General features: G+C 38.4%; 1 protein-coding gene across 1 annotated transcript; it reads right to left on the reverse strand.

Moving 5' to 3' along the window:
• Window positions 1-1009: 1009 nt before the first annotated feature.
• On the reverse strand, window positions 1010-4435 carry LOC131930699 (uncharacterized). The gene is made up of 5 exons (XM_059287284.1): window positions 4336-4435; window positions 3098-3244; window positions 2248-2403; window positions 1582-1681; window positions 1010-1226 (listed from the first exon to the last, which is right to left on the reverse strand). The coding sequence occupies exons 1-5, from the start codon at window positions 4433-4435 to the stop codon at window positions 1010-1012; spliced, it is 720 nt and encodes a 239-aa protein (XP_059143267.1).
• Window positions 4436-17531: the final 13096 nt, after the last annotated feature.

A 17531-nucleotide genomic window follows, 5' to 3' on the forward strand; every position in this document is an offset into this window, starting at 1 on the left:
GCTTCTCGATACACGTCTGACTTTGGCAACCTAAAAGGCCTACATCTACCCATTTCCCCGTAAAGCAGTGTCTGGTTGTATAGATTTTCCGTCCTTTAGATGTACACATATATCGCATGAACACGTTAAATTCACACTTACTCGTACACGTAATAGAGAAGTCAATGGTGTGTATTATTATTACCCCTATTTTTCTTGTTTACACTAGCTGGTTTCACATTTTTAAGGTAGCTGATCTCCCTTTGTTTCCTGTTTAACAGTAGCTGGCCGAACTTTATGTTTTATTATTTTTACACTTGCAGGTCTAACTTTTGTCAGTTCCCAATATATGGAGGCGGCTAAAGTTTCTGAGCGCGGTGATGAGACTAGACGCATTTGCTGGACGTTAAAATAAATCTTTGAGCGTTTTCCTTTACTTGATAAATATTACCCTGTTCGTTTGTAACCTCAGGGTCGGTATTGTCTTAATTTTGGGTCCCTCTGTTTCTTCGTCTGTCTGCTACTGGTTTTCTGTGTTTCTGGTTGTTTGTCTGCTTGTACTGCTGTGTGTGTGCGGGTGTGTGCGAGTGTGTGTTTGTTTGTGTGTGTGTGTGTGTGTGTTTTGTAGAGTGTGTGTTTGTGCGTTTAATGACAAAATTTTGTAAAACTAAGTTAAAATACAGACATAGATTATGTATAGGCCTACACTTATAATAATATTATAAGCTATTAATTAACAGCCTAAAAAAATCCCCGATACACGTTAATAATAAATCACAAAATATCACACAATTAGTGCCGATTTATTTTTGTTATCAATAAAATAAAAATCAATTGGCTTTTAATTTTTTTATTAATAATAAATAAGTATTAAAATGTATAAAGCATTTAGGACTAAAGCAAGGCTATCCTTTAAAACAAATCGTGTGATACTCTTTCAAAAGCATCACATTCAAGTAAAATAAATGTCGATTGGATTCACAAATATCATGAGTAAAACGTCTACGATTTTACAACCGTCCAAGGGACACTAGCGTTGGTTTACTTTGTAAATGTCGACGTAACCCTCAACAATTTTAGAGTAGCCAGGGGCCATCAGCCTGCCGTACAATGTCCACTTCATCTCACTGACCAGCCTCTTGGCCTCGTTTTCCCAAGCCCGTCCGTAGTCCAGGTTCAGCACTGTCGTGCGGTAGGCGTGGATGATAAATCGAGGGAAATATACCTTGATGTAGTGGCTGTTAAATCTGGTGAAACATAAGTTTGGTCTATTGTAGGCGTTGTTAATAAATTGAGGGTGGTAAAGATGATGTAATGGTAGTCGTTGACGATGAATATTGGTCAAACATTTTTAGTCTATCAGTTGGCGCTAAGGAAATAAATTTACATTAACTCGCACTGAAATACACATGTCAAAAACAGTTATTTTAAATACATTTTTAAAAAATCAACGAAACTGTAGACAACATAGTGTGAAATCCAATATTCACCTCGGTGCTTACTCACTCCTGACACGGTAACCTTCATACTCGACCGCCTGGCTTAATGATCCCCCCATGCGATACTCATTGGCTTCATAATTCCCCCTCCACCATCTGGTACCCAACCCCGGGCTTGGTGATCCTGATCAGCTCTATCTGACAAGATGGTGGTAGATGGTTCTCACACACGGCACCGCTGATGGTGACAGCGTCGTACGTGTCTGTACAAGATTTGTACTGAACGTTAGTACACTTCATTTAATGGAATGGCGTGGTCTAGAGGTAGAACTAACACCAAAATTGAATCCAGGTTCATGTTAGTAAAACGTCCCTCAGTTCACCCAGATGGGTACCTAACTTATGTTAAGGGAAATTAGAGGCAGGTGACTTCACTATTTTTTCTTGTGCCGAGATTACAGAAACAGACGAATTCTAGTTCTATTGTTCCGTGGACCGTCCTTTTTCAAAATGGAAACTTAACTTACTTTATTTTTACACCTTCTTTGTTAAAGGAATGGTACCCACATAATGTGTATGTGGGGTTAGTTGACAACGAGCACATCAGTCTTCTGAACAAAATGTATACATGTTAGTCAATCGTTTTTCACAATAATAATAATTTTTAAAATGACTGCCAGTGCTAGCACACCGTTTGACAAAAACATTCTTAGCAATTCAATCAACACATAGCTTACTGCCAATGCTATATTTTTCGGCAGGGAACTTGATTGCTGACTTACTGTTTTTCACAGTGTTAGACTAGCATTTTAACAGTTTGATTGCTTACCGGTTTTCTCAGGGAACTTGTAGCCCTCGTCAACGATACTACAGATGAAGGACGAGTAGACGTTCTTCTCCCTGCAGATGTCCAGCATAGCCTGAGCACCGTCGTGTGCTACAATTTTCCTGAAGCCTCGCTTGTGTAGCTCTTCACCCAACCAGCCTGAAGAAAAGGAATAGTTTCATGATAAACTGATATGATTTTCGTTCTTCGGATACAACTTCGTTTTATAACTGTGTTCCACTTTAAATGAAAATAATACTTTTGTGTTTATTTTTAGCATCGTCATTTCATTGAGATAAGTGGCTTTTACCGATTTTTAAAACGATTCATTATACATTACCGTGGATAGAAGTAGGGTTGCTTCTTTCTTGTTATACTTTGTTAATTCAAGTTTTTGGAAGTGGTTCCCTACAATACAATTAAGTAGTACGTGTAAATTCTTGGTTATGCGCCATAAAAGGCGTTGACACTGATTTCGGCCTAATTTTCTTTATGGATTTGCTTCCATTTATCCAATCAAGAAAAACGACAAGGCAGCAGTTGTTTTATTATAGAGTATGATTGCGTCTGATATTAACTTTATATCGAGCATTTAATTTGTAAGATTCTCGGAGAAATTTTAAATCAAAGTCTTTCACAAACTGTATCTTATCAATCAGCCACGAATTACAAATCAGAGTTGAGGTTAGTTGAGGCGTATGGGGTTAAAGGCATGAACAATATACCCTGCATTAGTTTTAACAACCAATCTGTGCATTCAAAGCGAGACAACAGAAACCAGAGCACACACCCTAACTAATTGACGTAACTATGACGCCAAACTACAGCTGACCGTGACGTAAGAGTGACGTACCTGTCGCAGCACCAACGTCCAGCACCAGGGCCTTGGATCTGTCCTGTATGAGACCAGACAACAGGTCAGCACAGTAGAGTGGACCGCTGTAGTTCAGCCTTAAGGACAGCTCTTCGTAGACCTTCACCTTCTCCCCGTCCCCGTATTCTGTTGGTTATGGGATCGTGTAATAAATGATATTGTAGCCGTTTTCTCAATGATTGTGGTTATTGCTCTGCCAAGTATGTCGTTTTGTATATGATAGTGGGTGTCGCTTTCCAAAGACCCTAGTAAGTCGGACTCCCAAGTCCCCTACATATTAGCGTTGGGGAGGAGAGGTGCAAGACTGCCGGGAACCAAGAGGGGTTTGCTCTCGACTCTAACCAGATATCTTGACTTTAAGTTGCGGCCTTCACGTGGCTTCGGAAGAGTGCCACTAGTCGGACCAAGCTCATGACCCCCCTAGTGGGTGCGGAATGGCTAGTGGTAGCCAACAGCAACTAGAAGTTTTTGATCTGCTGTATGTGCTAGGCTCAAAAACGACCGAACCCCCCCCCCCCCTCGATCAAGCTGGGTACCTGGGTACCAGGCGGTAGGACGACGTCCCGCGTCTGGTGGATGGGGAAGGAAAGCCCGGTGAGAGCCCACGGAAGTAGCGACCGATGTGTGGGAAACTTGTTCTTATGGTAGGGTTTGCCACACTGAGGCCTGCCTGGCCAATGGAAGTCAACCTTCTGAGCCGGTTTTCGTATAAGGAAGGAAGGAAGTGGATGTCGCTCTATTAGTATGTTGTTTTTTTATGATAGTGGCTATTGCTTTTTTAGGCAATGTCGCTTTGTATATGATAATGGGTGTCGCTTTATTTGGCATGATTAAATTACTTGCACCAAACTACAGAGGAGATTAATATTACTAAAGAATTCACGCTTTTGAATAGGCGAAATACAAACGGAACAAAGAAATGTACACTAGCAATGAAGCATGTATACACATATAAGAGGGCGAACAAGCATATGCAATGTAATAAAAATGCTTGTTCAATGAGATGCAAAATATCATGGTCCAATATTCGAAAGAAATATTCTATTGATGCATTTCACAAACTGATGGTTCGTGTTTAAAACCCATTGAACAGAATTTCGTCAAAATTACTTTTAAAAATCTAACAAGAAATACACAAGCACATCTAATGATAGCACTTGCAGCTTCTAATGACAAAAGCACTAGCACCAAATGGCAGGTGTACCATCATGCCTCACCTTCTATACACTGCTTGGTGCCATTGCCTGGCATCTGAAAGCCGTAGATATAGTTGTCGGCCTCCACTTCTTCAGGGCGTCTTGGGACTTTCTTATCCATTATTGTTATATCGCAATTATTTAAATTGTACTTGAAAGGCTAGTATCGCTTTCTTCAATCAGTCTCTGATTATCAGAAACCAAAATCTACTCGCAGAGTAAGATCACCAAACTGTAAGACAAAGTTAACAGCATTGTAAATACATTTGTAAGCTGCAATTAGTATTATGTGATAATACGTATGTTAAGAATGCACGCAGGTAATAACTTCTCCAAACATTAACTACGAAATTGATGTTATACTTTTAAAAAATGAGATTACATGTGTTTGATTCTTTTTGGCGTCTTGGTGTTTAATTGTAACGGGCACCTAACTTCAAAATATAGACTGTTTATAGAATTCAATGAAGTTATACCTGTAAATTGACATGTGGTTATGTTATTAAAATATAAAGAATTAATGGGAGCATTAGGTTCGGGCGGGAAAGGTCATTGCTGCTAATTCCAAAAGTCCCGAGTTCAAACCCCGAGGTAGATGAGGATGAGAATAGCAACCAATTAATTTAGAAAATATCAAAATCTGCCGTGTCGATGGTTGGAAAAAGACTGTAGAAGCATAAGCTATAAGCCATATGGCGCTTAACATTCGAACATGAAATATTGATATTTTTGGATGAAATCCCCGTCTTTTCCTAATATTTAAAAAGCACATCTGTACTTTCTCTCTCTCTCTCTCTCTCTCTCTCTCTCTCTCTCTCTCTCTCTCTCTCTCTCTCTCTCTCTCTCTCTCTCTCTCTCTCTCTCTCTCTCTCTCTCTCTCTCTGCTCCAAACATATTTTCCAAGGCTATGAGATCAGTATCTTCAGCAAAATATGGAGAACTTAATAATACAAGATGTTATTGGAAATAATATGTTGGATGTATTAAATGTATAAACTAAGCTTTATTTAAAGACGAAAAATAAAAATAAAGGAATATTCGAATGTAGAAACACAACTTAAATTATACAACTAGGAGAGATATTTATAGATGTGACTTGAACGCACAATAACTATTACTGGCAAAAAGAGTAACATCACATGTAACAAATAGAAACATATTTTTACAAAACAATTTTAATAAAAACTTTAAACTACGTAAAGTATACAACATTAATAGTGTCGTTGGTTGTAGGATAAAATATAAATTTAATATTGGTTATCGAAAATGAATTTTAGAAAATGAAGAAATGAACTATTTGATTCAAATTTGATTTAAATTTATAGATCTACTAATCAGTACTACGCCATGTTTAAAAAATAACAAAAATACCATTGAATAGCCGGGATTTTATCGGAATCATTTAAGTCACTTAATCAGTGTGGGCATTTATTATAGTGTTGTGTTGATTAATAATGTATACAATTTGGTATTAATTTTTTAAAATATGTATTTGAAGACTATGAGTTATTAAATATGACAAATAACTGGCTTGTAATAAATTGATTAAAGAAGAACGAAAAAGAAGTGGATATATTGTGCACCTTAATTGACCTTAATTGCAATGAATTATGTGATTGAATATTTACAATGACTATTATAATAGTAAAATTCATATATATATATATATATATATATATATATATATATATATATATATATATATATATATATATATATATATATATATATTACGGTAATGGAAAATTTAATTTGCAGATAATTACGAAATTCATTATTGTACAAATATGATTATTAATAAACTTATAATATGTCATTTAATTTCAATACATTTAAAACAATCAAAATATCATGCGTTTCTTATGTTGGTATTTTTTAATCCCATTGTGAAAACACATTCTACGAGATCTATGTTGTAAGTTTTCCTTTTTTATCACTACTAAAGAGGTGTAAAAAAATATTACAAAAACGATTCACTACTGATAAAGTATCTAAACAATCCAGCATGTTAGTTAAAATTGTTTGCCCATCTGATATCTCTAGTTCAGTTTTTTTGGCAGTTTTCTTTTTCGTTTGTTGATTTGAATTTCCTTTTAAAATAATTCTTGTATAAATCTGGATGTAAAAAAAAAAAATTTCTTGTTCATTTCGTTTTGTGAATTTTGGTTTTTGAATTTATTAATATTAAAACAATTTTATAACAACAAGTATTAAAAACAAGAAACATACACAAAATTTAGAAAATAAATAAATAATTGAAATGACCGCTACATTTGCTAAACAACATTCGCATTTTAAAAACATAAATTAACCTCATGATATTATTAATAAGAATAAAATACAAATTACCTGAGCTTGCAATAGCACATCAACTTACATCCCCGCTCCTTTTATTACTGGAAATTTAATAATAGACCCATCCCTGTCTCATTAGTTAAATCATCCGCTAATCTCTAATTAATTAAGAGTTCTTTGAATACACAAGGCAGCTTATCGAACGAGTGACAGCATTACATGTTTGTTTTAATAACTGGCATTTGAATTAGGCTATGTCTGAACTGGACGTCACTCACGTCTGCGTCACTCCAGCTTTCAGCAAAAGGAAAATCCATCCTCAAAAAGTTTACAAAATCTGAAGCTCACTAATTAATCACACTCACTAATTACCCTTACCCTTACCCTTACCCTTACACTTACCCTTACCCTTACCCTTACCCTTACCCTTACCCTTACCCTTACCCTTACTCTTACCCTTACCCTTACCCTTACCCTTACCCTTACCCTTACCCTTACCCTTACCCTTACCCTTACCCTTACCCTTACCCTTACCCTTACCCTTACCCTTACCCTTACCCTTACCCTTACCCTTACCCTTACCCTTACCCTTACCCTTACCCTTACCCTTACCCTTACCCTTACCCTTACCCTTACCCTTACCTTAACCCTGGAAGCGAATAATATATAATGACGTTCGTTTAAATATTCTAATGTCTAGATAGTCTAGTTATGTATACATTTTAAATGGGTATGTTATATTAGAAATAATGTAATAAAATAAATAAAATAACAGATGGTCATCACGTTTATCATTCACCAAATGTGTATCTAGTGCCAGCCATAAACAAATTTTCCCACAGAGATGGAACAAAATGGAAAATCCCCACGTAGACTAATTGTTTCAATCCATTGTTGTTATTTCGTGGTTAGCTTTTATGATAATATCTATAATAATAGTTTCGCTGTCTGTGTATGTATCTGTCTATGTATCTGACATAAATAAAAACGTGCATGGTAATACGGAAACGAAATATGACGTCATATTGAGCATGTAGTAGAAAATAATATCCAGCCGGAGAGTGCACACAGTAATAGGACGTCATTGATTCTCGAGTAAACATTGAATTAAAAAGCCAATGTTGTCTAATCTTAAAAGTGGCTTGCGTGAAGAGTTTCTTTCATACAATTCTTCGGGTAGGGGCGAAGCCCATGCCCCGCGTAAGAACGTCTAAGCTGACCCCCCCCCCCCAACTTAAAAGAAATGTCGTCATCGATACTCTATAATAAAATTACAGCCTAATTCATGTGTCTAATCTAAAAAGTAATTTCTTTCATGCAATTCTTCGGGTAATGGCTAAGCACGACAACAGTGTTTCTCTCAGACTATTTTGACAGACCTTCAAGATTGAAACTAAATAAATTAACGCTCATATTTACAATGTCATTAATTGATGAAACATTTATGTATGATTTATGGTCGGCGAAAACAAAAGATAAAATTAGTTTTATAAAAATACAAATAAATAACGAATTTTAACAGAATTATTGAACGTAATGAATCTGTTTGGATCTTGAATGGAATAAGCTCCGCCACTGATGCGAAAATTGAAAAGTAGAAATTTTCAGCCCGCCACGTGTAACCTATTTCTGTTGTCGAGTCTAGACATTAGACGATTGGCCTACAATAAAAACAACTTTTTTTATCCGATTCTCGGATTATGGTAAGGGTTTGTGTTAGGGTTGGAGTTAGTTGGATTGGGGTTTATGAGAGCTTTTACATATAGCAAAGCTTTTATGAAAGAAAGCAGATTAGTTTTATTTTCTTTTTTTTTTGTTCATTTAAAGGCTTGCTATTAGATAGGATTTTTATATTTGTTTTTTGTTCTACTTTTTAGAGATTTCTAATTTATGAAGTCGACACGACTAAAAAAAATTTGCTTTAAAACTGTTTTCTTGTTTTCTAGTTTCGCCACTGGTTTAAATCAAGACGTATTCTAAAATGACTCATCTCTATGTTGGGGACATATGTTTCGTTTGGCACACATCACTTTACATGCAAATCAATAAATTAATCATAAAATTTTTTTAAAAGTTACAAAAAATATGAACTTACAAGAATAAAACTATAGTTGATTCGAAGAGACAACTGCGACCTAAGAGAACGTATACTACTCTATTATACTTTATAGCTTACCTCAGAAGCCAATCAAATTGCTTTTTGAATGCATCCTGTATCCTTAAGCGCCGCCCACACTTATACTCTGTAAGGGGCGGTAACTAATAGACAAAATAGTAACTGCTAAAACGTATAACTAAAATATATATTCACGCACTTCATGTTATTGAAATGATCATGATCAGCCATAAAACAGCGTGTAAGTCCATGAATAATGTATTTTTAAAGAAAACATTCCAACATTATACTTTATTATTTACTTTATTCCTGCAGATACCCAAGAACTAAATTTATACAAGTATGATAATGGATAACAACGAGTTTATTGAAAGGCCTTCTATCACTGGGTATAATTCGTGTATTTGTTAATTTTCCCATCTTAGCGAAAGCAAAAACAAAAAATAATAAAATAAATGTATGCCTGAAAGAAATTCACAAATGTAATATACTAAGAATAATTATTATTATAACAGTTGCAAATGCATAGAATTTAATGTTTCTTCTTTATTTTTAAATCTAAATTTCTATTCATATTCATCAAGCCAAAAATCAGTAGCGTATACAGGGGATGGAGGAGGGAGCAGGGGAGCATCACACCAGGTGTGACGTAACACCATCTGAACCCCCCCCCTCCTCCCCCTCACACACACCGTCACAAACTTACGGATCCCTCTCCCCCTTACGAGTGTGACGCCATTTATGTACAACCCCCATTAACTCAAAAGTTACACGTGTTTATCACCATTTACACAAAATATTGGCCTCCTATATAGTTGTTGAACAAGAATACACTAACATTTTTTTTAGTGTAAGACGATCTTCTTATTCTCGCTAGATTAAGTTAACTTTTACTTAGCGCATACAATTAAATTATTTTAGCATTCTTAAAAATATATTTAGATTTGTTATTCGATGTATTGTGGTTTTACTTAATACATATCAAACTATTTTATTATTTTTAAGAAATCTGGAGATGTTGGTGGCAAGAATGGTCCTAAACTGGACGCCTCTGGGAAACGGAAAGCATAGATAGGTCAATGGAGACGTGAAGGCGTACGGCGGAAGAGCAGCTGGCAGAGGTAGGACTGTCATGGGGGACTGTCTGAAACATTGCCGGAGACCGACAAAGGTGTAAGCAGCTTTCTGCGACGGAAAAAGATGTTGCGAGATGCTGGTAGTAAACATACAGCGCTAATTTGTTATCATGTCCGTCTCCAGTGCTCAGTCCTTAATTACTATTCTTTCAACATGGTGGACACACCTACCACAGCTCATCACAGTTTTAACTAACTTACCCTCATTTCTGTTAAATAGACCTAGACCTAGACCTAGACCTAGACCTAGACCTAGACCTCGACCTAGACCTAGACCTAGACCTAGACCTAGACCTAGACCTAGACCTAGACCTAGACCTAGACCTAGACCTAGACCTAGACCTAGACCTAGACCTAGACCTAGACCTAGACCTAGACCTAGACCTAGACCTAGACCTAGACCTAGACCTAGACCTAGACCTAGACCTAGACCTAGACCTAGACCTAGACCTAGACCTAGACCTAGACCTAGACCTAGACCTAGACCTAGACCTAGACCTAGACCTAGACCTAGACCTAGACCTAGACCTAGACCTAGACCTAGACCTAGACCTAGACCTAGACCTAGACCTAGACCTAGACCTAGACCTAGACCTAGACCTAGACCCTGACCCAGACCCAGACCCAGACCCAGACCCAGACCCAGACCCAGACCCAGACCCAGACCCAGACCCAGACCCAGACCCAGACCCAGACCCAGACCCAGACCCAGACCCAGACCCAGACCCAGACCTAGACCTAGACCTAGAGCTAGACCTAGACCTAGACCTAGACCTAGACCTAGACCTAGACCTAGACCTAGACCTAGACCTAGACCTAGACCTAGACCTAGACCTAGACCTAGATCTAGACCTAGAGCTAGACCTAGACCTAGACCTAGACCTAGACCTAGACCTAGACCTAGACCTAGACCTAGACCTAGACCTAGACCTAGACCTAGACCTAGACCTAGACCTAGACCTAGACCTAGACCTAGACCTAGACCTAGACCTAGACCTAGACCTAGACCTAGACCTAGACCTAGACCTAGACCTAGACCTAGACCTAGACCTAGACTTAGACTTAGACCTAGACCTAGACCTAGACCCTGACCTAGACCTAGACCCTGACCTAGACCTAGACCTAGACCTAGACCTAGACCTAGACCTAGACCTAGACCTAGACCTAGACCTAGACCTAGTCCTAGTCCTAGACCTAGACCTCGACCTCGACCTAGACCTAGACCTAGACCTAGACCTAGACCTAGACCTAGACCTAGAACTAGAACTAGAACTAGAACTAGTCCTAGTCCTAGACCTAGACCTCGACCTAGACCTAGACCTAGACCTAGACCTAGACCTAGACCTAGACCTAGACCTAGACCTAGACCTAGACCTAGACCTAGACCTAGACCTAGACCTAGACCTAGACCTAGACCTAGACCTAGACCTAGACCTAGACCTAGACCTAGACCTAGACCTAGACCTAGACCTAGACCTAGACCTAGACCTAGACCTAGACCTAGACCTAGACCTAGACCTAGACCTAGACCTAGACCTAGACCTAGACCTAGACCTAGAACTAGAACTAGAACTAGAACTAGAACTAGACCTAGACCTAGACCTAGACCTAGACCTAGACCTAAACCTAGACCTAGACCTAGACCTAGACCTAGACCTAGACCTAGACCTAGACCTAGACCTAGACCTAGACCTAGACCTAGACCTAGACCTAGACCTAGACCTAGACCTAGACCTAGACCTAGACCTAGACCTAGACCTAGACCTAGACCTAGACCTAGACCTAGACCTAGACCTAGACCTAGACCTAGACCTAGACCAAGACCAAGACCTAGACCTAGACCTAGACACAGACCTAGACACAGACCTAGCCATAGACCTAGACACAGACCTAGACACAGACCTAGACCTAAATACACACACACACACACACACTTCTCTACACCCTTAGCTTTATCCCAACCAATATATTAAATACAACGTTTTATAAAAGTGTGTGCCTGCGTGTTACCAAAATTGCGCGTGTGTGTATGTGTGTGTGTAGACGCGAGAAAATTCGAATGAACTCACAATTGTGCGGATTTTCGCTTAATTAGTGTTGCAAGCTGTGCTTCCTTATTGTCTGACAGAGAACCAATTATAAGCAAGGTGATTTTAATTTTAAATTTCACGTTTCAGTCAAGGAGACCCAATATTTAATGCAGAGCGCATTTAATAAAGAAACACGTACACGTACACGTACACCTTCACCTACACGTACACCTACACCTACACCTACACCTACACCTACACCTACACCTACACCTACACCTACACCTACACCTACACCTACACCTACACCTACACCTACACCTACACCTACACCTACACCTACACCTACACCTACACCTACACCTACACCTACACCTACACCTACACCTACACCTACACCTACACCCACACCCACACCCACACCCACACCCACACCCACACCCACACCCACACCCACACCCACACCCACACCCACACCCACACCCACACCCACACCCACACCTACACCTACACCTACACCTACACCTACACCTACACCTACACCTACACCTACACCTACACCTACACCTACACCTACACCTACACCTACACCTACACCTACACCCAAATCCACACCTAGACTCAGACTCAGACCCAGACCCAGGTCTAAGTCTATCGATTTATATTTTACTCGTTTGTCTAAAAATTTTCTATTTCTGGATTCTGCTAGAGCAGGGGTCTCCAAACTTTTCAGTCCGAGGGCCATTAACTGTTAAATTTCAGTTCGGGGGCCAGTCTCTTCCTAGCATGTCTTTGACTTTTCAGGGCAAAGTTCTTCAGCCATCACCAACAAACGTTTTTTCCGTGGACAAAGAGTTCTCCGCGGGCCGGATGAGAAGACGTCAGAGTTTCTTCCAGGCATCTTACCGCCCCCCCCCCCCCGAACGAAATGAAATTTATATAATTTATATAGAAAATATATACTTTTAACAGTGTCCGCCCCCCCGAAGAAAGTTTACCGCCCCCCCCCCCCCCCCCGAAGATTTCAAGTGTCCCCCCGGAGAAAAAAGTCTGGAAGAAACACTGGAAGACGTCGCGGGCCGTATTCGTTTGGAGACCCCTGTGCTAGAGGGATGTTTGAATTGATAGGTAGTAAAAGGGGAGTAACAGTTTGTTATAGACGTTGAATGAAGAGTTACCTCCGCTAAGTTTTTATTTGCTTAAATAATATTTAAAGACAAAATAGTAAAATATTCGCCCTCTCATCAATCACTACTAGTCTCACACTTATATCCCATTTTGAGGCGTAAATGAGCTCAATGAAAACGCGGGGCTTATAATATTTAATAAAATTTTAAGATCAGCGGAGGACATTCATAGACGTATGGGCGAACTTTCAGTTTGGCGCCCCCCCCCCATATATATATATATATATATATATATATATATATATATATATATATATATATATATATATATAGATATATATATATAAATATACATATATATATATATATATATATATATATATATATATATATATATATATATATATATATATATATATATATATATATGTGTGCGTGTGTGTGTTTGTGTGCGACAGCCCGGGAAAAATTAATAATTACGATGTATGATTGTCTTTCCCTAAAGCTTTACTCGACGCCAATGAAATTCCCCTTAAGATGCATTATCATTTTAAAAATGATTAGTAATGTCTGAAAAAATATGGTCATCGAGTTTAGAGGAAAGTTTGTGTCAGGTGCTAATTCGTTTTGGACAGTCTTTTTATGTTTAAGTGTTTGGAATAGTTCCGTTTAGGGGTCGTCCACTTATGACGTCCACATGGGGGGGGGGGGGGTCCAAAATCCAAAAAAGAATTGTGGACGTCATAAATGGATGACCCCTTATGATACAGCATATAGTTGGATTATACGTTTTTTAGATTACGGGTCATTCATTTGACATACAATAGTAAACTATTGTACACATTGGAATACGATATGGGTATTTCGTTCACTATTCCTTAATGGTATATGTTTTGCAGTTACAAAATCAAGGTAAAACCAGTTAAATCAGTACGCAAAGGCTCTTAGCCGTTTAATTTTTTAACTTTAATAATCTATAATTCAAAACTGCTGCTGAAAATATGCTATTAATTATTTTTCCAGTCGAATGCCAGCAAACTGTCTGGCAGCCATAGAACGTTAAAAAAAAAATTAAAGGCAGACAACGGCGATCGTGCTGCAGCCGAAATGTTTGACTCATGCTAGTGGTAGAATATTGGCCTCACATTTTGTTCTACACCCAATTGCGGAACTAGAAAAAAAGGGCCACCCCGCAAAAATATTTTAGCCCCCCCCCCCCCCATATATATATATATATATATATATATATATATATATATATATATATATATATATATAGAGAGAGAGAGAGAGAGAGAGAGAGAGAGAGAGAGAGAGAGAGAGAGAGAGAAAGGGAGAGAGAGAAAAGCAGAGCCGGGTTATGTGACGACTGTTAGGGGCAGATAATTTAGATTGAAACGATTTTAAACGTAGGGGGGGGGGTTATGGTCCTAAATGTGCTACTTGTAGTGTTTTAAAGAAATATTTTCAGTGGCAGCGTTGGTACCGTCGAATTCACAAATTATGAATTACTGAAAAGTAGAAAAAACAACTAAATAGCGGCGTATGTTATGCCGCGGGCCGGCTCGTACTAAAAATGTCCGTACTTCCGTTTCGCGACTACGGGCTAGACCCCCAAATTTTACAGGATATTCTGGATATTGTAGTAATTTTGCATTGCTGAAGGTTAGACGTGCTGAAAATGTCAATTACGATACAATATCTGCTAAAAAATAATGAGATGAGAAGATTTTCAGTCTGTTGCTGTTGTTGTATGAGGAGATATATAAACGTACGATTAGTGGAGAAATATGACAATTAAACCTAAACTGATTTTTTATCAAATACGAAATCGCAGCTCAAATGTCATTCAAAAATTAATTGGAAGAGATTTAAAGAAAAAATACAGGAAATGAAAATGATAAGAAATGAAAATATTTCATGAACCATTACTGAACAAGGCATGATAGATGCTAATGTATCATGAAAATCATATGTAGATCCTAGTGAATGCTGGGTAGAATGTATAAAAACTTGAGTTGACTGCATTTTAATGAAAGAATGATGAAGCGAACGTATTACAAAATAATTATTGTGCTGTAACCAGGTAATATTGTTTATTTTAGGAGAACTCCTTTAGGAATGATACTGGTAAATCATTTTTATGAGAACCCGTTTGCCACACAGGTCACAAATTGACGGTATTTTATGATCTGTGATTTTAATATGTAAGAAATCATAAGGCGATCAGCTTTTTTCTTATTCATGGAACTGGCGAGATGATGCAGTGCTTATGTTCAGTTTTACTCTGATTCTAAGGAAAGACACTAGCTCAACACTTTTCGCACGTATGTTATGGTGCAGCTCAAGTTTGTCGTGTACTGGCCTTGAGTGAATCTTAGTGGCAATGTGTAAGTGTTTGTGTAAGTGTAATGTAATTGTTGGTGTTCCTCTGTGGATGTGGCGTTGCTTTACGTAAATTCCCGTGAGGCGGGTGTAGGCGTAACTTTCGTGGGTCAATGTGATGACGCAACAATCTCATCTCAACGCTGGTTGAGACGTCCACGTAGAGTGGTTATACGATGAACTTAGCTGTCTGATGCGGTGCGAACAATGACGCAACATTCCTTCGCTGGGAACTTGGACGATGGGACTTTCTACCCTTCTTATCTACCGACGCAGGTGTACGTAGGTGGGCGGTCTGTTTTAGATAACTCCAGTGTGGGGGGGCGAAGCGGTGGCGACGAATGATTGCGTCCGTTGTCTTGACCGGTGAACGGAAAAAAGTCACAGGGAAATAACACAGAAAAAGTCACAGTTTTTACTAGGAAAAAAGGTCACAAAAAAGTCACAATGGAAAAATTTTATCGGAAAAAAGTCACAGAAATAAAATCACAAAAAATCACAAAAACTTTTCAGAAATATTTTGATTTATTTGTTGCAAATTGTAATTTTTTAAATTTGTATTGTTGTTGGCTATATTTTTTATATCATATAATATTTATAGACGTTAAAAGCAGTATGGTTTATAACAATTGTAAGTAAAATACTCTAACATAATTTACACAACAATCTCAACTTGTGTTGCGTATTTAGTTAAATACGCGGCAGAAAAGCTAATTATATAAGAAATTTAGGCACATCATTGTGTTTTGCATATGTTTTGCCGTTGGCTATTCATAATCATATTGTGCTATGCCTTGTGATACAACTGGAATCAAAGTATTAATACAATAAATGCAAAGCTCAGGAATTAGCTTAAAAAAATAGTGTATTAATTTTACACAATATACATAGTTCCTTATGCAAAAACAGCCTATCTTGTAATTGAATATTGAGAATATACATAAACACTGTTTCTTTTCTCATAATGATGCTGCGCAACTTGAATACAGGCAGCGCCAATACCCATATCATTGACTCTACATTACCAGCTCTCTGTTGTTTTTATTGTTCTCTTTTGCACTTCTTTATGGATAAGGTAGGTAGGTAGGTAGGTAGGTAGGTAGGTAGGTAGGTAGGTAGGTAGGGAGGGAGGGAGGGAGGGAGGGAGGGAGGGAGGGAGGGAGGGAGGAAGAGAGGGAGGAAGGGAGGGAGGGACGTAGGGACGTAGGTACGTAGGGACGTAGGAACGTAGGGACGTAGGTACTTAGGTACGTAGGTACGTAATTGTTAGGAAAAAATGCAAAACACAAATTTCTTTTGTGCCTTTGTTTCTGTGACTTTTTTCCTAACAAAAACTGTGACTTTTTCTTCTGCGTTCTTTTTCCCTGTGACTTTTTTCCGTTCACCATAAAATTACACACTCTTGCTAACGGCCTCTCTCTATGGCTCGATTTATTGACGTGACTGACAATCGTGGACTGAACCGAGCACGATAGCGAGACTAGAGTGTCGGGGCGCATGCGCGAGGATGTTATCAGTTCTCAACAAGACAAAACATGAAATAAATCTTTAGCCTTAGGAGCACCTACTTGCGTATTATGGGCGGGGCAAGTATTTTTCTTAAAAGCCTACCTTTAAGTGACCTGACCTTGAGGAGGGGCGGGTCGGGGTGAGGGTAACAGGTGGAGGATGCTTGTACTGCGGGACATGAGTAATGATGGGGGTGGGAGTCTGTGATGCATACTTCAAATAGTAGTATTAGGGGGTCATCCATAAACGACGTCACGCTTTTTTGACGATTTTTACCTTCCCTCCCCTCCGTCACACATCGTCGCAAAAAGCCAGACCCCCACCCCTAAAATGACGTTACGCATCAGCCTACAACCCCCCCCCCCCCCTCAAAAATTGCAGTTGAATATTTCTTAAAACATAGATATTTTTCCAAAATCTTGTCCGAAATATGTCTATATAGAGTATTTAAATCGATTCCTATTACAATTTACTAAAACAGTTTTCTAAAACCCAAAATAACGTCTAAAATTTGTTTTTTCTAACATGGCTTTTCTATAATGCAAAAGTGTGACGTCGCACCCTCTTACCCCCCCCCCCCTCCCCCTAATCAAACACTGTCACAAAATTAAAATGATTT

The sequence above is a fragment of the Physella acuta genome, unplaced genomic scaffold (genome assembly GCF_028476545.2).
Source record: "Physella acuta isolate Inbredline_101_S28 unplaced genomic scaffold, ASM2847654v3 ptg001827l, whole genome shotgun sequence".
Taxonomy (NCBI): domain Eukaryota; kingdom Metazoa; phylum Mollusca; class Gastropoda; family Physidae; genus Physella; species Physella acuta.